Source organism: Muntiacus reevesi, chromosome X, assembly GCF_963930625.1.
Source record: "Muntiacus reevesi chromosome X, mMunRee1.1, whole genome shotgun sequence".
In the NCBI taxonomy this organism is placed as follows: Eukaryota; Metazoa; Chordata; class Mammalia; order Artiodactyla; family Cervidae; genus Muntiacus; species Muntiacus reevesi.
In genome coordinates, this window is record NC_089271.1 from 33,609,993 (window position 1) to 33,635,565 (window position 25,573).

The 25,573-nt window shown below is 40.9% G+C and overlaps 1 protein-coding gene, 1 long non-coding RNA gene and 1 other non-coding gene across 3 annotated transcripts in view; 1 reads left to right on the forward strand and 2 right to left on the reverse strand.

Annotated features, from left to right (window-relative positions):
- The window catches only part of TMEM47 (transmembrane protein 47), a 28,608-nt gene extending 18,070 nt beyond the window's left edge, over positions 1-10,538 (reverse strand). Inside the window, exon 1 of the mRNA XM_065915636.1 lies at positions 10,165-10,538. Within this exon, the coding sequence (XP_065771708.1) occupies positions 10,165-10,390 (226 nt within the window). The 5' untranslated portion in view covers positions 10,391-10,538. The remainder of the gene's footprint in view (positions 1-10,164) is intronic.
- The window catches only part of LOC136153634 (uncharacterized), a 55,348-nt gene continuing 39,240 nt past the window's right edge, over positions 9,466-25,573 (forward strand). The window contains exons 1-2 of the long non-coding RNA XR_010660418.1: positions 9,466-9,722; positions 11,730-11,808. This is a non-coding gene — a long non-coding RNA (uncharacterized lncRNA). The remainder of the gene's footprint in view (positions 9,723-11,729; positions 11,809-25,573) is intronic.
- Positions 23,817-23,889, reverse strand: TRNAE-UUC (transfer RNA glutamic acid (anticodon UUC)). The gene has a single exon. It is a non-coding gene; the product is annotated as a tRNA-Glu (tRNA).

Sequence of the window (25,573 nt, forward strand, 5' to 3'; positions counted from 1 at the left end):
ACTTCACATTCCCTTGGGGAATTCATGGTCAAAATTTACTTCCGATTTTCGGGAAAGGCAAAATCTAAATGATGATAACGTTTTCCACACTTTTTTGAGCCAAGGTCAGTGTACCACACCAGTGCCTAAAACTTCCCTCCACCTGTCTCATTTCAAAACCTTTACCTCATCACACACTGGCTAATTTATTTAATTCTGTAGGTATTGTTTATACGCTAAGATGAGTTCTACATATGTAAATCCCTAAGTATACAATTGTCACTTCTTTAGCAAATTAGATATAATTAAAAAGTAATGAAGAAACAGATTTTTACCCTTATAAATTCAACTCCCACAGCTGGACTGGGTAGTACTCGAGTGTATTCTGATGTTTTAATGCACGATTCTCACTATTTCTATAATTCTCATCACAAAGTAAAATACTGATTTTAATAACTTTTATAATTACATTCAAATTTGCCAGACAGGCACTTATATATTTACCTTTGAATTCTGCAAAAGAATATTAACCAAAATGGTATCTATAACTGCAATAAAAACCATTGTCTTCAACCTAGAAGAGTATTCTCTTCTATGATCTTGACACTGCTTCACAAGTCATCCAGAAGTTCTCCCTGAAGTTTAGTTTGCATTTGGCAGATGACGTGGAAAACCAGAACCACTACTGAGGGACTTTAAACTTTGTTTTCTTGGCTAAGTTGTATCCTGACCTAAATCCGTCAGCATTGCATTAATTTTCCACTGTTCCATGAGATACAGACACAAACAAAGGCAGCAAAAGAAAAGTCTGGATTCTTACTTCAAAAATTAAAATGACCATCTCTTTTCTTAAGCAACTAATATCAAAACTAACATTCTTCACGTGGAAACAAATATTTACGGCCAATAACTATGTGTCTTTCATAAAATGACAGAGTTTAGACACTGTGCAGCGGGTTGCAGAAAGTTAAGTGGAATGTCAGAAAGAAGCACCGACTTTAAAACTCATGTTAATCAAGTTGCCAACAATACGATTTAAGTCTTACTCTTTAGGTCCATTTATGGATTAAAAAAAAATGGGTCAAAAGTACAGTACCAACCTGATTTTAAACACATAAATGACCCCAAGTAACCACCAAAATATATAATACAACAATTCTAATGACCAAAGTACAGGTCAATTTTACTAACATTTTGGTGGTAATTCTGGTGGTCTAAGAGTGTCAAACAGGCTATCAATTTTCAATCTGTGACAGTTACATTCAAGACTTTTGAGTTGTTTTGTGTTGATGCTTGATGAACACACATTCTTTTTTCTTCATAAAGGGGCACTTCAGCTGCGTCACAGAATTTGGCGGAAATATGATTTATCATCTAAATACCAGAACATATGCTGTTTCTTCCCCCAAATAAAACCACTGTATACAGTGCTTAGCAAAAGCCCTACTATTAGAGTATGTTTCAGTATTCAGACAAAAAAGAAAGACACCGTTACTGCTAATGAGTGCTGTTTCTTACCAAGTATTATATCAAAAAGCTTACATCTGCATTTGATGGTAACTAATATTAACTAGTGGGTTCTGGTATTTCTCAACAGTAATTACTAATCATAGTATATAAACTTGTGATGTGTCTGTTATATCAAAGATCATTTCTTCTCCATTCTTTGGAAAAAAGCTAAGAAAGTTACAATTTGAATAACTTGGTTATTTGGAAAAACAAGAAGAAGAAAATCCATGCCAAGACTAGGAGTTGGTGACATGCCTCTAAGCAACTAAAAAGCTTTTGTGATGGGTTTAGCGTAGCTAATAATAATCAAAGAGCAGATGGAAGTCAGCCAGCCAGTCACCCACGATCAGTATTAAGACACCCCTAGTAAATATGGAGGAACAAGTTTGGCAAGCTAGTGCTCCCACCAGCTTCCTGTCAACAAGCTTCTTTAGATGAGGGCCCTTCTTTGTCCCCGTGCAAAAGGTGAATTTACATTTTCTCCTTTATACTACTTTGTACATTTATATTATTTCATTAACTTGTTTAAAAGAAGCTGTTTGTTTCATTAATCACCTTGCTCTCACCACCAGAAAGACTGGCTGACTTTGTACCAGGACAAAGCCCACTCCCTGCTAGGAAATCAGTGAATCTGTTTCAACGAAGTTAACTCCTTGGATACATAAGAGGAGATAGGAGAGACCCTCCCTGGACATTTCTCTCTTTAAGTCACCTCTTAGTGCTAGGAACAGACTCCAGGTTGCATTCACAAAGTGCTATGCATGACAATGAACATTTGGTTTAAGGACCATAAAACCTAACAGAAAAATCCTTTGATGGAAATATGAGTTCTTTCGTGGGTGTGCTTTTTCATGTATAGAGACTATTTGACTTGGGGTCCTAACTTCTATTTTGTATCATCGTTTTGCCTAACACATATATTTTATAAAGATAGAATCAAGATATGTGACATTATCTGGAAAATATGGCTCATTAAACTATCATTTTAAATCTCACAACGGTTAATAATCTGTTAGAGACAAAATAATCTATATTTTTTTTTCCTGTTTTCTGGGAACCATGGATGCTTCATTTTTGTTGGGGTTATTGTTTTATTAATGAGAGTCTTTGGTGCCAAAAGCAACACTACAATAGAACAGAAAATTGATGGTCTACTAATGTCTCAAAAATCCCAAACAAATATAGCAGCAAAAAAGGGTAAAGAAGGTGTCCTTGTCTAATTTTCAAGGGAGATGATCCAATACTTTGAAAAGACTGGTAAGATTTAACTGTCCATGACCTTTGACATGTGAGGATGAAATTCTGCTTAAGGAAAAATCTGTCACTTGATAAATAAGTGTATCTTTTAAAAAATAAAACTAGAATGCAGTAATAAGTTGATCTAGTAAAATTTATTTGAATATAGTCAATTTAAGAAACTTGCATGGCTGGCTTCCAAAGGCTTTTGGAAGTGGTTTTCAACTTAAAATTAAGCAGTTGTTTTAAAGTAGACGATCGTGGAGAAATTTAAAGAAAAAGAATTTTTTGGTTGATTTTTAAGGACTAGCCACAGCAACTGTAAAATTTGATGATACTAAACATCTAAAACCTAATGGACTTAACATATATGAGTTTATTTGAAAACTCTTTAAATTCTATAGGAAAATGAAATCTTGGATGATAAATAAATAATCTTCTAAAAAGCAGATACCTATTTCACAGTAGTCCTTAACTTCTTCATCCAAAGCTCTATACATGATGTGCTGTGTGTGCTAAGTCGCTTCAGTTGTGTCTGACCCTTTGTGACCCCATGGTCTGTAGCCCCCCAGGCTCCTTTGTCCATGGGATTCTCCAGGCAAGAATACTGGACTGGGTTGTCATTTCCACCTCCAGCGGATCTTCCTGACCCAGGGATCAAACCCGCATCTCTTACGTCTCCTGCGTTGGCAGAAGGGTTCTTTACCCTGCCACCACCTGGGAAGCCTTTCCATACATGACAGTGGTCAACAATCCTTCACACACCTAGAGATAGCTATCCTCAACATCACTGGCAATTCTGAAAACCCATCCTGCAATACTCCGGCTAAGTACAATCTCTCTATTGAGTCTTTAATATTTTGTCTCACCTCATTTTTGTAATCTATGCAATAAATTCAATTGGGCAAGATTATTTTAAAGGATCTTTTCTAATCCAAATGTGCTATGATTCTGTGATTCAACATATGGGCAATTATCAGAAGAATCATGTTACTAAAATAGTAAAAAAATCAAGCAAACAAAAAGCCTCTGCAACTCTCATACCTTTCGCACTATCAAATTTTAACTACTGTCTAGAATTTTTAACTTTTCAGCATTGTAGTGTTCATGAACAAACTATTTCATCAGACTCATACAAAACTTTCTAAAATGGCAAACATTTTATCATGCAACATAAAGTATCAAATGAAGAAGCCAGATGGGGGCTTCCTAGGTGGCTCAGTGGTAAAGAATCAACCTGGCAATGCAGGAGACAGGAGTTTGATCCCTGGGTGGGAACGATCCACTGGAGAAGGGAATGGCAACCCATTCCAGTTTTCTTGCCTGGAGAATTCTGTGGACAGAGGAGCCTGGTGGCTCCTCATTAAAGCCATGTGTTGCTCGAGGGCAGCTTTCACCCCAGCCAAACATTATTTATATAATTGATCCAAAGTTCTCAGGAAAGGAGCTATGCAGTTGTCTTTGTTCTTCAGAGGCAATAAAGAAAGAAGGCAGATTTGTAGTTAGACTCTAGTGTCAGACTAGCTAACGTGGCCCAACAGCATTTCCTCTCCTACATGCTTTTCTACAATGTGACCTTGCCACTGCTCCATCAAGAAATAGAATCCAGTTCTCTTCCCTGGAATCTGGGCTGTACATATGGCTCCTCTGATTTCCCAGGCTGGTTCTGACAGGAGACTGGTTCTTTTCCAACCCTTGTTCTCAGGAAAACGACTCATCCTGTAAGAAGTCAACTATCCCAAGACCATCATGCTAGACAGGCCAGTCCCGACTGAGTCCAGCCTCCCAGCCATTGCCACCAGTGTGTCAAACCTCGTGAAACTATTTGGAAGAGGATCTTGCAGTTTTGCATGTTCTAGTTTCCAGCCACTCAAATCACCCTGGCCCCCAGCTCCAGACATCCAAGAGCAGAGACAAGCCATCCTCATCACACCCTATCTTAATTCCTGACCCACCAAAGTCATGGACATTATAAAATAAATGTTATTTGACACCACTAACTTTGGAGGTGGTTTGTTTTCCAGCTTTAATAACTGGAACACTCTTGGAAAAAACCTGTCTCTACCACTGATTGAGGACTTGGTAAATGTACAAAAATGCCTGGAAACTCCTATGGACCGAGGAGCCTGGTAGGCTACAGTCCGTGGGGTCACAAAGACTTGGACACAACTGAGCCTCTTCACTTTCACAATAATATATGGGGTAGCATTATCTACATATCAAATTTATTCAACACTGGGAATAAGTGAGATATCTGGACTGGAATAGTACTGAATAAAAGGTAGATAGCAGGTAATCATTTTGTGATTAGGATCAACCAAGAGCACTGTTAAATGCTGGGTGAAGTGAAAGTGCTCAGTTGTGTCTGACTTTTTGACCCCATGGACTGTAGCCTACCAGGCTCCTCCCTCCATGGGATTCTCCAGGCAAGAATACTGGAGTGGGTTGCCATTTCCTTCTCCAGGGGATCTTCCCGACTCAGGGATTGAACCTGGGTCTCCTGCATTGCAGGCAGACGCTTTAACCTCTGAGCCGCCAGAGAAGACTAAATGCTGGGTAGTACCTTTCAAAATTCAAATTTGAGATGAACAACATACTTAATCATCCGGTGAGAAGAAAAAAGTTTACCACCCAAGGAAGAAAAAGTCCTCAATTAATGAAAAAGGATATATCATTTTGGGTTTGCTTCTCTGAATATACGATAAGGAAGAAATGCAACCCTAATGAGCAGGTATGTATTATGTTTAATCTTCATGGCAAACCATGTGAAGATGTTAAGTTTTATGAGGTCATATGATTGGGAAATGGCCAAGTTCAGGGCAGTTTGAATCCAAAACCTCCCTCATGTATTCTTCACAACACTACTCTGCCCTCTTTCAGGATTATGTTATAATTTAGGATAGTTCATACAAATGTTGCTGTGATATTCAGGTTATGTAATCCAGGGACTTATTTGGGAACAGTAGTCCATAGGGTCTCAGAGAGTCGGACATGACCTAGCAACTGAACACCACCACCAAGGCCACGTGGTGAAATGGCGGTGTGCTACTAGACATATTGTGAAAAGGACTGCTTTTGTGGCTGATGTTTAATCACTAAATTGTGTCCGACTTTTTGTGACCCCATGGACTACAGTCCGCCAGGGTTCCCTGGCTTACTCACTATTAAACTTGAAAGTGATTCTTCAAATTTATTCCTGACAGCAGGCAAAATCTATTGCTTGAAATATGCTTTTGTTTGTTTTGGTTTGGTTTTGAAATGTTTTATGAAAGGCCAGGCTTCTCACATACTCATCAAATCCCTTAGCTGACAAAGATTGATCTAAATGGCCCCCTGGAGATTACAATCATTCTATGATTGTGAGCAAAAGAGGAATTATATCTGCCCACAAATTAAAATGTCCTTTGTAAAAGTCAGTCTGGGGAACTTCAGAATCTTAGGAGACCTTAAAAGAAAATCACCAGGAGGATCTTGAAATGTTATACTTTGTTTTCTCTGGATTATTAAACAAGAAAGTTTCAGTGCTAAGTGCTGCTCTTTGAATAATTTTCCATCAGTCTATGCTGTATAGGTTAAATAAAATTCTTTTGTTCTAGTTCTTTTTAGGAAGCCAGAATAGAGTATAACTATCGTGACCTTCCCGGCTTGCTGAGCTATTTGTAAACATGCATCAATATCAACTCATTTCAAGCAACAAGCTGAACCTTCCCTGGAGTAAATCATATTGTGAAATTTTCCAAGGAAATTCAGTTTCCCAATTAAGGTATGGATTTAAAATATGCATACATGATACACATGTGAACTCAGAATCACTGTACCTCAAGTTTCCTAAGATTTGCAGGTGTTTAGACAGGTTTTCTTATAACGCCTTTTAAAGTGGATTTTTATATCAGTTTTTAAAAAATGAGCTACATACAAAGCACTCTCAAAAGAACCCCTGTCAACTGAAAATAATAATATTCACCTGTTATTAGCATACAGTGCACTGCCATTTCAAAACTGCCAGTGACTCATGTTACAAATACAGCTATTTTTAGGACAGTGCACGGATGATGTTAACAATATTGTATGAAAAAGGCACTAACTATCTGATCAAGTATTTTGTGGATAGAAAGATAGATAATTGCCACTTGTTATATTCCAAAATTACTCTCAGTAAATTGTGTTCATTTGGCCATCTGCACATACTTGCATTTTGCTTAGTCAATAAGTAACACAGACATCAAAAAAGCAATCTAATTTATATGAAATAGCTATGTATTTATAAATTTTATAGAAGAAACATAAAATCACCCAAAGAGATTATACAGTATGTTTGAAGTTAAGTTTAGAGTATCAGCATTCTGTATACACTGAGTAATTCTACTTGCACTAAGGATTTCTCTTGTAATTGCTATGGCTGTGAAAGTCTAAAAATTATATTCTAGAAAAAAAGTTATCGAAACTAAAAGTGACTAAGCAAATGTCTAAAACGTTACTATCATTTAAAATAAATATTTAAGATGTATTAAAAGATTGCCAAAATCAGAAGTGGGGAAAACCATCCTTAGAAATTCTGTGGCCGACAGCCATGTGAGGACTACCTATTCTAAACTTCCTAACAAGCATACTTTATCTTTTTTCTTTTTTCTTTTCATGTTTTCACTGTGAATGCCAATCTATTAGCCATTTTCTCATTGGTCTTTTTGGGAAATTTATAGCTTAAAGATGAATGCCTGGGCAGTCCCCCATAAACAGAATTGGGACACCAGAGAAAAGCATTACGGTTGACCGACACCCACTGGTTCATACTAGTGCTGACGCAACCTTCAATACACCAGGACAAAAAAGGCATGGTTCTGCTTTTGCTTAAAACCATAAAACAGGTTATCAGCAGTAAACGACGCATATTTGGTACCAAAATTAAAAACGCACCTGTAAAAATAAGGGCTGAGAGGAAAGTTTGTGTAAAAACTGGGCCTAAGTAGGACATACTGTCATCAGTAGAAACATTCCTGAAATTTCTCTTCTGTATTTACAAGCTTGCCTCGTCACGGCAGTTTTAATTCTAATTAAGACAAAGGTTTTTAATTAAGCCCTGAAGATGCTGGTAAAAGGGCCTTCAGTAAAACTGTCCTTGGTGGTTCCTCCTGAGGTAATTCATTTGGAGACACAATGAAGTGGATCTCTTAAAATCTTCAGAGAAGACACTGCCCTCCCTGCTTTCTGCTATTCAACACAGCAAACAGACTGAGAAAAGCTGCCTGCCCTTTGGAACGGGCAAGAAAAGAACTGCTCGTTTCACTTCAAGCTTCCCCCCTTGTTTCAGAATACTGGTGACCAGAAGCTTCAAGTCCACCAAACACTCTAAGAAAACAGACTTTGTAAAGTGGGGAGATGGAGCAATTTTCCATATTGTGTTTCCTTTCCTCCTGCACCCTCCCCACCCACCACCATGGGGAGGAAAAACGAACTGCTACTACATAAAGCAAGTCAAGAACTTGTTTCAGATAGCCTCCAACCAAACCCTCTCCTTTTTTCTCTAGGATGAAAACTATTTTCAGGAACGAAAAAAGAAATAAATGCTGGAGTATGAGTTTCTGTAAGAGGATAGAATAACGGGCTCAGAGGGAAAAAAAATCAAAAACTGTACCAGTCTCTGATTTTTACCTTGCAGAGTCCTATTATCACTATATTTGCATTAAGCTTGTGTCTCCCTATTTCCTAGCTTAGAGAGGAAAAAAGAGAGATAAATGGGTATGGAGCAATTAAGGAAATTAGCAAACACTGCAGACGCTCAACAAACTCGAGCTGTCTTCTCCCCATTCCCCACATTCCTGGTCGAGATAAAAGGATATGGGCCTGAAAAGAAAATGAGAGTTGAAGCTCGTTTCTCTAACCTATCTGAAAAGTCTTTATGCAATCAGGGGGCTATTATTTCAGAAGACAGTGAGAAAGGGGCAAAAGATTCACGTTGCTAAGGAGACGTGCTGAAGCTGGCATTCCTACATAAATTTCCATTTCTACTGGAGTAGAAAAAGAAAAGATATTCTCTCCAAAGTTTATTTGGATCTCCTGGTTACCGAAGAAAGGCATTTTACCGATTTATTTTATCTTTAGTTGTAAACAACCAACCCTGAAAGAATTAAAAGACCTAAATGTTGACCTCCCGCTGCCAACCAGTCCCCTCCACAGTGAATTAAGCAACAAAGACAAAATCCTTCAATGGAAATTTTGAGGTAATATCAAAGAAAAAAGCCTTTTGTAAACACGAATTTATGGAAGAAACTAAAGCAAGTGAACTAATTTCCCTTAGAACAAGAAAAGAAAGACAAAAGTAAATCTGATTTTTGTGGCTTTTTCCCCTATTTTAACTTGTCTAGAACTTGACACGTTTTCAGTAAAGCTTTATAAGCAGTCCCAGAGAAGACATGAAACTGTCACGAAGGAATTTAGTGAGTTTCTCAGGGGTGCACGTGTAGGTGTGTGAAATCACAGCCAGGTCCTCTTTCATTCCCCTTTCTCTGCACTGACACCAGCAGCTGAAGAAGCAAGATTAGCAAGGAACAGCGGTGTGCAGGAAGACATCCGAAGTTTGGCAGATTTCTGCTAAGGGCGTAACTGGAGTGCAGGGGAAGGCAACCGGGGCTCAAAGGCAGTAAAGCAGCAAAGCCGCCCCCTCCCCGGGGGACAACCTTCTCCTTTCTCCACCCCATCCCTCTGCAGCTTCCACAAGTGAATAATGCCTGAATAATCCACAACTTTCCAGGCATCGTGTGAGCCCCTCATGCAGAAGAGAAAGATCTGGAGGACACAGAAGGCATTTGGAGTGGAAAAGAGGGAAGAGCAACTCTTCACCAAGGACCGTGTCACCAAAAAAGGAAAGGAAATTAAAGCCTGTCCGTCTCCCAACTTTCCACATCCCTCAAAAATTTAAGCAACTAAAATCCAAACCGAAACTCATCGGGGATAAGCCAGATAAAGCGGAGGACAACAGACAGAAACGCGGGCACCAAGAGGTAAACTCAGGCAAATTTCTCCTAGAGAGAGGAAAGTGGGGAAGGCAGAGAGCCCACAGCATCCCGGTGGAGTTGGGGCGCTTTCGCTTTTTTTTTTTTTTTAAAAACGGGGGTGTGGAAGGCGTTGCATTTTCAACACAACCACACGGTTCTCACCTTAAATGCTAACAATTACCCAGAATGGCATACGTGTTACTCCAGAGCCCGAGGAATGGCCACGGGAAGAGGGCGTGGGGCATCGCACTGGGTTCGGCGACCCGGACTCGGGAGAGGGGAGGGGTGGGGATCGGGGAGGTGGCTGGAACCCGAGGATCCGCGAAGGGCCAGCATGAAGGGGGCGGACGAGGGTCGGGGGCACAGAACGGGGGGTGGGAGGGAGGGGAGGTAGCCGTCCAGGCAGCGGGGCGCGGGGCGGTCCGAGGCGGGAGACAGGGGTCCTCACCGCTGCTGAGTGTGGACTCGCAGTGCCAGATGTCCAAGCTGGCGGGCTTCCGGCAGGACTCCCACAGGGACAGGTAGTACTGGTGGTCGGCCGTGACCCAGGCCGGGCTCAGCACGGCCCCCAGATCCAGACACAGCGCCAGGAAGATGCACACCAGCCCGACCAGCTTCAGCGGGGTCAACACCGACACGCGCACCTCCTCCATGCCGCTGCCCGCCGAAGCCATGCCCCGGGCGCCGCAGCCGGCCCGCCCCGCGGGAGACGAGGACGCCAGGCGGGTCCGGAGAGCCGGGAGCCTGACCTCCCACGGAGGGAAGCAGCCGAGCCGCCGCCGCGCGCGCGCGCGGGGACTCGCTCCCTCGGAGCTCCGCGCGCTTCCCGCCGCGCCGCGAAGGTGGGTCTGCGGGGCGGGCGGCCGAGGAGCGGGTCGTAGGCAGCCGCAGCGACGCCGATCCCGCCGCGGACCCTCGCAGCCGGCCCCGCGCCGCGTTCTGCCCGCGCCCGCTCCGCCCCGGCGCTGCCCGGTTCGCTCGCTCCGCCCCGGCCCCTCCCCGGCTGCGGGAGGCGGCGCCGAGCGGGGAGGGGCAGCGGTCAGCAGCCAGGCGGCGTCAGGCTCCGGCTGCGGCTCCGGCTCCCGGGTCCCCGCGCGAGGCTCGCGTCCGCCCCGCCCGTGCCCGGTGAGCGCGGAGCGGATCCCCTCTCTCTCGGCCCTGCGTGCGCGGCGCGCGCTCAGCGAGTCCTCCGTCCTCGACCGCTGCGCGCCCAGAGCCCAGTGCGATCCCTCCGCCCCCGAACCGCCGCGCCGGGCGACTCCTCGAGGCAGTGGGGCCCCCGGCCCCGCCCCTGGCCGCGCTGGCTCCGGGGTCGCCGGCTTCCCGCCCCCGCCCCCGCCCGTCACGTGGGCTTCCTTTTCTTAGGGAGCTGGGGTGGGTCCTTTTCTAGAAGGCGTCAGCTGTAGATTCCTGGGTTTCCTGGGATGTGGCCACTGGATGCTAGGGAGGGTCTCTCAGTGATGTAACACGCCCCCTCCCGCCCCGCCAATTTCTCATCCCGGGGATCTGGAACACAGAGAAAAGTAACAAAAGTACTCTCTTTTCAAACTCAGGATGGACCTGGTCTTGGAGTAAGTCATCTCCCCCCACCCCCCAGTTGTCCCTATTTCCGAACTTTCCCCGCCAGCTTACCGGCGCTTCTATTCTCTGAGCTCGCCTATTTTCGCGCCCCCTAGGAAGGGCGCTTGCTCGGGGAACGAACGCAGGAGCTAAAATGGGAAGGAGAGCTTCCATAAAATGTGATGTAAACCTTACTTGCTCACCGGCTGTTGTGTTCTTCGCGCGTTGTCTAAAACCTTTATTCATTGGGCTTTACATTATGCCAAGTTGGATCTGAATCTGTAAATGGCATTAACATTTTCCTGTGCCCGGAAGACCTGGCCCAGGGCCTGGCATAGGAAAAGTGGGATATTTTTAAGTAATCAATCTATCCGCGCTTACTGTGTGCTTGGGGCTAAGGATTCAATCCGATTCGACTGGATTTTTAAGGAGACGCTTTCTGTTTTTAAGGAGACGCCCCCCCCCCCCCCCCGAGGAATAGACTCACCTTGAAACTGAATTTGCAATTCTGTGATTGGTTCAGCTTGTAATGGTAGGTTATCTGTCTCTTTTTATCTCTTTACTTTTCCTTTTTCCTATAAAAGAAACAATTTATTGAATAGTTCGTTGGGGTAGGGATGTTCCCAGATCTTTAACTATCTGGGAAAGTTGGGGAGAAACCCAAAAATACTGGTTTAGAAAGGAAGACTGGATATACGGAATGAGGTAAGTCAGAGAAACGCCAATACAGTATGTTAACGCATATAGATGGAATTTAGAAAGACAAAGACAGCAAAAGAGACACAGATGTAAAGAACAGACTTTTGAACTATGTGGGAGAAGGCAAGGGTGGGATGATTTGAGAGAATGGCATTGAAAGATGCATATTACTGTATGTGAAATAGATGACTAGTGTAAGCTTCCTGCTTCAAGCAAGGCACTCAAAGCCAGTGCTCTGGGACAACCCAGGGGGATAGGGAGGTGAGGGTGGTTTCAGGATGGAGGGACACATGGACACCCGTGGCTGATTCATGTCAGTGTATGGCCAAAACCACCACAATACTGTAAAGTAATTAGCCTCCAATTAAAATCAATAAATTTTTGTTTTAATTAGGAAGAAAGGAAAAATGGAAAAAATGCTTTCTCTCTTTTAATGAAACATCATCCTTTCCCACTGCAGGAGTTACTTTTTATAGGTAACTGGGTTTTTGTTGTTTGTTGTTTTTGTTTTATTGATTTATTTATTGGCCACACTGGGAGGCATATGGTCTCTTAGTTCCCTGACCAGGGGTTGAACCCATGTACCCTGTAATGGAAACTTGAGAGTCTTAACCGCTGGATCACCAGGGAAACCAGGCAAGCCCTGACAGTTTCTTTTCTTTTAATCACATTTTTCTATAGAGCTGACTACATTTTGACTGAAGCAACAATTTGAATGTAAGAAACAGTTGAGTTAATATCAGATGGCTTGAGAATAAGAACCAATCCAATGTGAAATAAAAACCCATGGTTTTCTTACATTGGGAAATTAGAGAACTGGCAACTTCCCCCTACCTTTCCATCATGATATTTACTGCCCTTAACGAAGAGTGCTAGAGCACTCTGAACCCCTTAACTTCTAACTTCCAACAGGTTTTTTGGCCTCCTAGCTTTCCAAGGAGAAATAATCTTACATGGTTATCCTTGAAAATAGTTCCTAATGGAACACTGAAAAATTAAAAACAATGACGATTAATAGGGATGACCAGACCTGGGATATTTTTCTATTACCTGGATATATGTTCGCAGGTTTAAAGTGTACATTTGAAAATAATATTTTTTAAAAAAGAGAATAATATTTAAGAATATTTCTTGACTAAACCATCAAAGTTACCTTTTTTCCTCCAAGTTCTATCACTTTCTCATTATCCCAGTAAGCCAATATTTTTCTTTGTCTTTGTTCCATCTAATTTGGGCTTTCTTCTTTCTCTACCCCCCCTCAGCCCCCTAAACCCCATGCTCCTTCTGCTTCGTTTTCTTTCTGGTTTGGTCTCAACTGCTTACTTGAGTGACTCCATCCTTCATTATACCACCTATGAATTTGTCTTTGTACTCTCAAAAGTTAAAAAAAAGAAGGCATTTTAAACAACAAATAACCAAATTCTCCTAGAATACCCCGTTCTCTTTTAATTATGTCAAGTTTACAGAGCATAATACAGCTCAACAATCCTAAATCTTCATTTTCATAATACAAAAAGCTCTCAAAACAGAAGGTTGGGTTTTTGGTTTTTTTTCCATAAGTTTGTAGCAAATTCATTTGGTTAAAAACAAAAATACAAACTGATGTGAGGCTATTTATGGTTTTGGTTTATTCCACTTAGTGTGAATAAATATGGAGCCATAAACCCTGTTGGGTATTGTCTAATTTACAGCATATGAGCCACAGTATCATTCAGTGATATGAAAAAGGCTGAGTTCCTCAACACAGCTGGCCCCAAAGGTTTTAGAGTATTTGGTGGACCTGCATTTACTCTAAAAATGGAAATAGTGAAGCAGGGATTCTATCAATTAGTAAACACTGAATGAAAACCTACCAAAAAAAAAGATATCTGGCTGGAAGTGAGGTGGGAGGTGACAACCAAAGATGTGTGTGTGTGTGTGTGTGTGTGTGTGTGTGTGGAGTATAAACAAAAGTTGAAAAGACCCATAGTGAGAAATGAAATAGGACTACATTGAACTGTGAAGGAGTCCCTTGCTTAGGCAAATTTTCAAGAGAACTGTTAGAAGTGATGACTTTGTTGGACCTTCATTATGATGCTACACAGACGCCAGAGACCCCCTCTTTCACCTGAATCTAGCTTGGGCATCCTGTCACCACGGTCACCCCTATTCCTGGACCTCAGGGGAGCAAAAGCTAAGGGCCCAAATTCTATTCCACAATCTAGGAGTTCCATGAAAATTGGAGTCAGAACTGACACGTAACTTTGCCTGAGTTATGTAGCCAGGGAAAGGCAGGAAGGAGTCATTCCCAGACTCTGAAGTAAAGGAAGAGATCAGACTCAGGCTTGAAACAGTCAAGTCAGAAAAACAGGCAGCAATATGTGAATATTTTAACTTCAAACTACTTCTTATTTCATAATAGTACCTATGACCATAATAATTTACTTGCCCACAAAGAAAGGAAATAAGTCATGAAAAGGAAAACACAAGAGGCCACTGGAAATGAAGGATGATAAGTTTTAAAGCAGATATTGATTCGTTTATTGTAATGAAAGAAGTGTGTCAGATACCCGGAAAGTAAAAATACAGGGAAAATTAGAATATTCCTAGTGGGATTAATATTAAATGTCTCTTCAAACTTCTTTTTCAAACTTTTTCAAACTTCTGTTCTCTTAAAATCACTTATGGTACAAATCCTACTGCATGTTTATATTTTAGTTCTATTTGCTCAGAGCTTTGTGGAAAAATGACCAGGTATAAGCTCTTCGAGTACTTCATGCATACTGTGCGAAGTTGCTTTGATTGTATCCGACTCTTTGTGATCCTATGGACTGTAGTCCACCAGACTCCTTTGTCCATGAGGATTTCCTAAGTGAGAATACTGGAGTAGGTTGCCATTTCCTACTCCAGGGGATCTTCCCCACCCAGAAATCGAACCTGCATCTCTTACGTCTCCTGTACTGGCAGGCAGGTTCTTTACCACTAGCACCACTTGGGGACTGCATTAAAAAAAATGTTTTTATTGGTGTATATGACTGCATTTTTAAACTTCTGGTTTCTTTGTTTCTACAACTATAAATTGAACCTTTTGGTTACCCTGAAGCAAATGGATGCCTACCCACGTATTCTCATCCTGGTGGCATTTCAGTTACCCTTGGCCATCGTCATCAGGATACATCATTTCTACATCTCTCCTGGTGTGCCCCACACTTGAGGACTAAATTGAAATTGGAACTGTGGAAGCCTCAGAAATATTGGGGTAGAATGAGCAGGTTTAGATTATGCTCTATGAAGCTTGAAGGAGATTAGTGTTGAATCATGACTTGGGTGTTGGCTTAAACACAAATCAAGGAAATTAGAGTGGAGATGGAATCATCATCATTAGGAATCACCCTGAGAAATTGTTCACATTTTCCATTGCTCTCTTTGGAGCTCATAAGCTAAGCATTCTCTGTGACTTTAGATTTTAGTCTAAAGTCATCTTCGTGTGGGTCTTCCCTGGTGGTCCAGTGGGTTTGATCCCTGGTCAGGGAACTAAGATCCCACATGCTACAAAGCATGGCCAAAAAATTAAGGAAAAAAAAGCCATTTTTGTGCACTTCTTGCTGAGTTTTCATAGAGATCTTTTACTCTTGGACATTTAAATGAAGATACCCATGACTTGATGAAAAAATTTTTAAGAACTGCCTGCTTAGAACCTCTCCTCCCAAATTAGACTGCAACTATGTCAGTTTCTCATCTCAAAAATAGTTTCATAATGCATGATGGTTAGCACTGTTGTATTCTCTCCTATGTGTTTATTTTGTATAACATAGATGGTCTCAAAATTGTTGTAACTGGAAGCTCTTCCAAATGCTCTAGTGATAGGTACTATATAAGAAAGTTCTCTTTCATTAGAAAGTGTGGATCCCTTCTCTCCTTTGTGTCCTTAAGCACTCACACTCACGATGGGAAAAAAATGAACCCCAATTCATACATTTTAAGTATAGTGATGGCTCAAAGTTAATTGAAGGAAAGGCTGAAATTAAAAAAGGATTAAGTCGAAAGGGTACCTGGAGCAATTTATATTCACACTTCCAAGCAGAAGAATGCAGCTAAGCTATTTCTCTCTGGAATTTCCAAAAGGTGGTCTTAAATGTCAGCAATGCTAGGGGATTGAGGCTAGTGGAAAAAAAAAAGATCCTCTTAGGAATTGTATTTCAGTGTAACTCTCACCTCTAGATTTCACCTTTTAAATTTTGCCTGTAAAGTTAGTGAGTAGTACTGCATGCATGATTCATCAGGAGTCTGTCAAAATTCAAAATGTCAGTTCATTCAGGGCCAAATAGATATTGGTAGAAATATCAGAACAATATGAAGATCAGAACTTTTTGTCATTCCCTGAATCATTTTTTTAAACTTTTCCTTAACCTGTCTGTTTCACACTTTCCCATCTTTCCTTTCAAGCTTTCTGGTCTTCAGTAAACAAGAATAGGTGTTGGTTTGATTCAGCCAGACCAAGGTTAAGATGATCACTCTGGAACCTACTGACTATATGGATTTGGGCATGCCATTAACCTCAGATCTTTCCTTTATAACATAGGGTTATACCTACATCACTGAGTTGTTGTGAGGATTAATGAGGAAATTTATATAATGTGTAATGTCTAGCATACAGTAAGCACTAATCATAATTATTATATTAGCATAATCCAGATGTCAGCTTCAAGCCTTCTGATCCCTAGGAGATTTAGGTAAACTTTGTTTGACTCTATAATTTCATGCTCCTTCAAAATCCAAAATCCTTTTCTAAATCCTTACTGCTGCTGTTCTTCTCTGTATCTGGTTCTGCATCTAGTCAAATGCTCAGTTCTACCCCTAACCAATCTAGATACAAATATCAGCCCTCACCAAATTTCCAGGAAAAACATATCCAATTGCACTATATAGTTTTGAATTTATGAAAGTTTTCTGACTGCTTGAGACATCATGAGGAAAGGGTGCTACACTGTAAAAAGGAAAGCCTGCATGTTTTGGTTACCTCATCAGAACCTGCATCTATCCTCTCGTCTCTGTTCAGTCCCGTCCCTTTCTCCTCTCTCCATCTGCTCATTCTGTGGGTTCCATTCCTAGAGCTCTAAATCCTTACTCTTCAAAGTGTGGTCCATGGGTACCAGCAGTATTGGAGTCTGCCGGAAATGCAGGTCCTGATCTCACCCTCCCCCCACAAAGCAACTGAGTCCCAATTTGTAGTTTAGTGAGATCCATAGTGATTAGTGTACAAATTATAGTTTGAGAAGCACCTGATCTCCATCTACTCCAGGCCTTTCAGGGCTCAACCTCTACTGCAAGTAGCTGCGTAAAAGCAACTACTAACAGAATTATTTTTAAATGCACCTTTTCTTCCTTACTCTTCAAGGCCTTGTGCGGTGACCAGGAGAATGGAGTTTCATTCATGTGCACTTCACGGCAGGCTCTAACTGTCACTGATTTTGATCCCATTGGCTATGATTAGTCAGCGTTGTGTACCTTAAGGGTCATCAGTGCATTTCTGATTCAGTAGATCTTCGTCACCTTTTTGGTGGTTGTTTTCCACCCCCCTCTGAGAGCAGTCGTTCTCAGTGCAATTCCAGGAGTTGGACATGTTAATTAACTGATGAATACAAATGATGATGCTTCTTCAATTGCACATTAAAAACCAACTTGTAAGACTGAAGTACACTAAGAATGACCCCTGGCTTCTTGTGAATTCACTGAGATATTTATTGCAACTTCACATTACATAAATAAGCTGCTGCTGCTGCTGCTAAGTCGCTTCAGTCGTGTCCAACTCTGTGTGACCCCATAGAGGGCAGCCCACAGGCTTCCCCATCCCTGGGATTCTCCAGCAAGAACACTGGAGTGGGTTGCCATTTCCTTCTCCAATGCATGCATGCATGCTAAGTCGCTTCAGTCGTGTCCGATTTTGTGCGACCCCATGGACAGCAACCCACCAGGCTCCTCTGTCCACAGGATTCTCCAGGCAAGAATACTGGAGTGGGTTGCCATTTCCTTCTTCACATAAATAAGCTACTAGGGATCAAGAAGTAAAAGGCAAAAGTTCAGTTGTCCAAGTCATCTGAAAGAGCTTCATGGAACAAAGTAGAAAAGAATAGCTAATCCCCAATGATAAAGACCATTAAATACAGAGAGTCATAGACCTGGAAATGGTATCTGTAGGGAAAGGAAGAGGATGAAGCTGATTGTTGTAGTTTCAAACTCAGCCCACTTTGACATTTGCTCTCCAAACTCTTTTTAAATTCCTTATCTTTAGCCAACCCAGTTATTAGATCTGGGAAACTCACATATACTGGTCTTAATTGAAGAAATGACAGACAAAAAGTGGCACACCAGTTAACAGTGTTGAGACCATAAGCTGGCTGTGCAGTCGAAAGTAAGCTAGAGATAGCATTTGGGAAAGTTTATCCAGGGGACATGTAGAGATGTACAGAGTGAATGGACACAGGATTTTTCAGTATGATGAAGAGAAAATGAAAGTGAAAGACAAAATTTCCTTTAAAAATTATATAAAGCTCAATTATATATGAATAGTTAGCAGGTCAGGAGAAAAAATAGAAGATAAAAAATATTGATTATTAGAGTTGACAAAACTAAAGGTCAGGCTAGTGATGCTTGTAGGAACCAACTTTTCATAGTTGGCCTAAAATTAATGTGATTAACGCCACCATTCTGTTTTGACATCATCACCCTACTGTGAACTAAGCTGTGATTTCTGATAACCCTTCACTATTTCTTGACAAGATATCACCAATTTTGATAAAACAAGGCAGATAAAGCAGATTCCTAAACACATTCGGAGAAGTACATTTTTTATAATATATTCTAGTCAATATCTTTTGCAGTTTTTCTCAACATGTTTTGAATCATTTTACCAATTCACTGTCACTTTCACTTCAGTCTCTGGACACTTCTTTGTGTCCATACATTTCAATACTTTGTGTGTGTCCAGGAGGGAGAGCACATATTTTTTGTGTGTTCTGTGTTCTTTGGGTCTTTAAGTCTTTTTAAATGTATTTTTTCATTGACTAAATTAGTGTGTGCTGCTGTTTCTCATGCCTTTCCTGGAGTCCATTTCTTTCTTAGAAACAGGTTTTCTTTTAAGAGAAAACCCAGATCTACTTTTCATTCCTTGCTCAAGTTTCTGAATGTAGGATCGAATAATATAAGAAAAAATAAATACATTAAAGTTGTTCTTTGGAGTCGGCAAAACTAAGATAAAAATTATTTTAAAGGGTGTGGTTTTAATTTGTGATAGACTTGAGCAAAATCCCTTCTGTTACTCCATGCATTTTAATTCTACTCTCATTTGATTCTACTCTCATATTCTTTTAAATTCATGGTGTTTTTCCATAGTTTGTGGTATTTACTCCCTTTCCCTAAATCCAGTGAGAAAAACAGACCCAGAGAGAGGTTAAAGCAATCAAAAGGCATTTCTAAAGTATGTATACATGAGTTACCTTTTCCCATTTTAAAAATCTTTACCTCTTTTTATTTCTTTTTCTGCTGTTGTGATAGTCTCTCACATGATCCACATTCTGCTTTTTTTTTTTTTTTTTAAATAAGCAAGCAGTGAATCAAACTGGCTTCCCAGGTGGCGCTAGTGGTAAAAAAAACTCACCTGCCAGTCCAGGAGACATAAGAGACACAAGTTTGATCCCTGGGTTGGGAACATCTCCTGGAAGAGGGCACAGCAACCCACCCCAGTATTTTTGCCTGGATCTAGGTACGTGACCACACCATTGTGGTTATCTGGGTCATTGAGACCTTTTTTGTGCAGTTATTCTGTGTAGTCTTGCCACCTATTCTTAATCTCTTCTACTTCTATTAGGTCCTTACTGTTTCTGACCTTTATTGTGCCCTTCCTTGCATGAAATGGTCCCTTGATAGCTACAGTTTTCTTGAAGAGATCTCTAATCTTTCTCATCCTATTGTTTTCCTCTACTTCTTTGCATTGATCACTTAAGAAGGCTTTCTTATCTCTCCTTGCTATTCTCTGGAACTTTGCATTCAGTTGGGTTTATCTTTCCTTTTCTCCCTTGTCTTTTGCATCTCTTCTTTTGTCAGCTATTTGTAAGGCCTCCTCAGACAACCATTGTGCCTTTTTGCATTTCTTTTTCTTTGAGATGGTTTTGGTCACCACCTGTTGTACACTGTTATGAACCTCTGTCCATAGTTCTTCAGACAGTCTGTCTTACAGATATAATGCCTTATATTTATTCATCACCTCCACAGTATAATCATAAGGGGTTTTATTTAGGTCATACCTGAGTGGCCTAGTGGTTTTCCCTACTTTCTTCAATTTAAGTCTGAATTTTGCAATATGGAGCTCATGATCTGAACCACAGCTCCAGGTCTTGTTTTTGCTGACTGTATAGAGCTTCTCCATCTTCAAAGAATGTAATCAGTCTGATTTTGGCATTGACCATCTGGTGATGTCCATGTGTGGAGTTGTCTCTTGGGTTGTTAGAAGAGGGTATTTACTATGACCAGTGTGTTGTCTTGGCAAAACTCTGTTAGCATTTGCCCTACTTCATTTTGTACTCCAAGACCAAACTTGCCTGTTACTCCAGGTATCTCTTGATTTCTTTCTTTTGTACTCCAATCCCCTATGATGAATAGGACATCTTTTTTTGGTGTTAGTTCTAGAAGATCTTGTACATCTTCATAGAGCCATTTGACTTCAGCTTCTTCGGTATTAGTGGTTGAGGCATAGACTTGGATTACTGTGATGTTGATGTTGTTGGAAACAAACCGAGATCATTCTGTCGTTTCTGAAGTTGCACCCAAGTGCTGCATTTTGGACTCTCTTGTTGACTCTGAGGGCTACTCCATTTCTTTTAAGGGATTCTTGCCCACAGTAGTAGATATAATGGTCATCTGAATTAAATTCACCCATTCCTGTCCATTTTAGTTCACTGATTCCTAAGATGGCAGTGTTCACTCTTGCCACCTCCTGCTTGACCACATCCAATTTTCCTTGATTCATGGACCTAATATTCTAGGTTCCCATGCAGTATTGTTCTTTACTTTCACCACCAAACACATCCACAACTGAGTGTCATTTCTGCTTTGGCCCAGCTGCTTCATTCTTTCTGGAGCTATTAGTAATTACCCTCCATTCTACCCCAGTAGCATATTGAGCACCTGGCGGGGGGCGGGTGGTGGCGGCTCATCTTCTGGTGTCATATCTTTTCATACTATTCATGAGGTTCTTGCAGCAAGAATCCTGGAATGTTTTGCCATTCCCTCCTCCAGCGGACCATGTTTTGTCAGAACTCTTCACTATGACCCTTCCATCTTGCATAGTCCTGCATGGCATGGCTCATAGCTTCATTGAGTTACACAAGCCCCTTCACCACAAAAAAGCTTTGATTCATGAAGGGGGTGGTAATCATTAATGGTACTTTAAATAGAAAGAGATCAGAAATAGAGAAGTTTGTCTAGATTAAGTTAGAGATGACTATGCATGTGTGCATGTGTGTTAAGTTGCTTCAGTCCTGTCTGACTCTTTGTGACCCCGTGGACTATAGCCCGCCTGGCTTCTCTGTCCATGGAATTCTCCAGGCAAGAATACCTGAGTGCAAAAAAAAAAAGAATACTGGAGTGCATTGCCATGCCCTCCTCCAAGGGATCTTCCTGACCCATGGATCGAACCTGTGTCTCCTATGTCTCCTACCTTGACAGGTGGGTTCTTTACCACTAGCACCACCTGGGAAGCCCAGAGTTGACTATACTTTGAATAATTTGACAACAATTCCATAAGAAAAAAAAAGTCTGGAAAAGTATTACATAGAAAGAAAAATACAAAACTTGTTTGGAAACAACCTAGATATGTGATATTAAAGAGTGAATATTTGAAAGATTCCACCATTCAAGTCTGTTTGGAAAAAGAATATTCAAAAGACAACTAACAAAAGTAGGATAGTGGTTGGCAGGGGCTGGGAGGAAGGGAGGAATGAGGAGTTACTGTTTACTGGGTTTAGAGTGTCAGTTTTACAAGAGTTTTGGAGATTGATAGTGTTGATGGTAGCACATGATTATGAATGAATTTAATTCCACTGAACCACACACATATAAATGGCTGAAATGGTAAACTTTATGTTATGTGTATTTTACCACTATGAAAAATTGAAAGAAATAAAAGACAACTTCTTTTCTTTTCTTCAAATGTCTCTTTATACATTTTTGGTGTGGGGTAATCTTCCACTCTTCATTGAAAACTCTTACAGAATTCATGGATGTCTGTTCACTTTCATGTAATAGAGAGTCCTGTGGTCAATTTGGGGCTTCTCTGGTATCTCAGCTGGTAAAGAATCCACCCGCAATGTGGGAGACCTGGGTTCGATCCCTGGGTTAGGAAGATCCGCAGGAGGAGGGCATGACAATCCACTCCAGTATTCTTGCCTGGAGAATCCCCGTGGACAGAGGAGCCCGGTGGGCTGTGGTCCATGGGGTCACAGAGAGTCAGACACGACTGAGTGAGTAAACCCAGTACAGCACGGCACAGGGTCAGTTTAGGTGGCAAATAGAGTCTTGATTCAGATTAGAAGGCCCAGCTGCACTGTATTAATCAAACTCCAAACTTCATTTAGCATTAATTCTTTGTGGGTCGGATGTCTCATGGCCAGAGGAACCTGGCGGGCTACAGTCCATAGAGTTGTAAAGAGTCAGACACGACTAAAGCAACTTAGCACACACACACACACAGGTTGGATGCATAAAGCTACTCTTATAAAGAGGTGCTGCTTCTCATCTATGTCTATTTTTATGTTGCTGATTAGGATGAGGGGTTCAAGAGATGGACCTGGTTCTACTTTATTCTTTGTAAATAGGTAATTGGAAGAAGGGGTCTCTGTCACCCTCATTCTGGCATGCTGATATCTTTACTATTTGGTATCTCATTTAAGTTTGAGGGAAGGAGAATTCCAGTGCAAGACCTGTGGTGTCAAGTTTGGCTAGTAGGTTGGGAAAGAGAGAAAATACTGTGGACATCACTCAGATGACTCATCAAGGACCGTCAAAGACTTAAAAGTTGTGACACACGAGTATTAATACCTAGTAAGTGAGAAATACAGGTAGCTCCAAATCAGATTTCATTACACATCATTTTATTAATATTATTGTTATAATTTTTGAGCACCTATCAACTGCTAGCAATTTCTAGGTGTTTTACCCATGCTTTTTAAATTTATGAAATGAATACAATCACACAAAGTGGAAGGTGACAGCACTGCTTTTTAGCTGAAATAACTGAGTTGCATGAAGTTTGAGTTACTTACCTAAGGCCTTGTAGTTAAGTAGTAAAGCTGAAATTTTTCTCTTATATCATCTGAAATTGATAGAACATCAAAATCACTTCATTATCCCCAACTAATTTTTTTTTTTTTTTTATAGAAAGAGGCCTAAAGCTACATTATACTGAAGGAACAAAAGTTGACAAACACTGCTAATTGCCTTTGGTTCTATTCCTGCTAGTAGGTTTCAGCTCAGGACTGACACCCCCGCTCCCCTACACACCACCAATCATTCACCGTTTTTCTTCCTCTGGCATTCCTAGTCGCCTTTTTCTACAATTTGAGATTTAGTTTTTCAGACTAAGTAATATTCATAGAAAACACACACCAAGCTCACTTTGTGCGAAGCATGATCTGAATACCAATACAAGTCAAAAATTTGTAAGATTACTGCGTTTACCAGGGATGAATGATGTCATCTTAAGTGAAAGATAATATATAGGGTCACAGTGACTCCTAGTTCATATATCTTTTGTACTTTATATGTCATTTTTGGGGGGCCACACCACATGCAGCTGTGGGATCTTAGTTCCCTGATCAGGGATGGAACCTGAGCCTTTGGCAGTGAAAGTGCCAAGTCCTAACCACTGAACTACCAGGGAATTACCTATATGTCATTTTAATGTATCATGATCTCATGTAAGAAACCTATTTCTATTCAACCAACTAATCAAATTAACTAGCATTCTCTACTGTCTGGGGCTTCCCAGGTGGCGCTAGTGGTAAAGAATGTGTGCCAATGCGGGAGACATAAAAGACATGGGTTTGATCCCTGGGTCGGGAAGATCCTCTGGAGGAGGGCATGGCAGCCCACTCCAGTATTCTTGCCTGGAGACTCCCATGGACAGAGAAGCCTGCCAGGATACAGTCCATGGGGTTGCAAAATAATCTGAGACTACTCAGCCTGTGACCGAGCACACAGGCACACATTCCACTGTCTCCATAAAGCAGGCCAACTGATGCCCAGGGCGTACTCAAGACTCAGAGCCACTAGCTTACTCTATTATAGCCCCACTTGCTGTAGAGATGAGTGTTTACCAATACTTATTTGTTTGTTATGATACTTATTTATGGTGCCTGCCCACATTTTGGTAACTGTCAAATTAACTATGGGAGAAGCAATGGTAAAAAATTGAAAATGATTAAACAACATTCTAGCTGCAATTTAACTCCAGAATAGCTCCTAAGTGTCTAAGCTCTCTTTGTCCTTAAAATAAAACCAAAAATATAACCCAGATAATCACATATTTTTGAAAGGTGTTATTAGACTTCTTAATAAGGAGTCTTATTCAAAGGAAATTTCTTGGATCTATACCACAAGATTGGTAAATAGGTGCTCCCTTATGAGAAGATCCCATTTTACTTGACAGAACAAGGACTGAGAATGTGAGTGTGACATTGAAAATATATACACATGTGTACACACATACATACACACAAAACGGTAAAGTTGGAACCCTAGACCAGGATACTTCTTTGTCCCACAAAGGGTCCAAATCACCAAAGGTGTCACCTCAGTAAAGGACGAAGAAACATCAGACCTCAGAAAACCCAAATCCAACTGTGACTCCATTCGACAACACCAAAGTATTATAACCAGACTCTAGCTCTTTGTGTGGGTCGATTCTGGGAGAAGAATTGACCATGTAAATTCTCCTTTTCTTGATTAATGCAAGCTAAAGCCCTAAAAAGGGAAAAATTGGACACAATGCCAGTAAAAAAGATGAGAGGTTTTAAGCAATCATTTTGAAAAATAAGAGATATAACCTTGTTTATATCCCAATGCACTGAAAAAGGTCATAAACTTTAAACCTCATTTTAGGAGATATTGTTAAATTGAGTATTAAATGATTTAGCTATCTTTTCAAGACAAGAAATGCATTTATTTAATATTTGGTTTTTTGCAAATGTAAAAAATTAAGATTCCAGACTTCTTGGTGGTCCAGTGGTTAGGAATCCACCTGCCAATGTGGGAGACACAGATTTGGTTGGGGAAGATCGCACTTGCCATGGAGCAACTGAGCCCATGCTCTAGACCCCACAATGCAACTACTGAGCCCATGCACTGCAATTACTGAAGGCTGCCCACCCTAGTGCCCATGCTCTGCCACAAGGAAAGCCAACACAATGAGAAACCTGCATGCCACAGTGAAGACTAACCTCAGCTCACTCTAATTTTGCTTAAGAGGTACATATCCTAGAAAAATTCTTTTTTTTTAATTAATTATTTATTAATTTATTTATTTTTTAGTTCATTTTTTTTATTTATTTTTTTTCCAGTGGGTT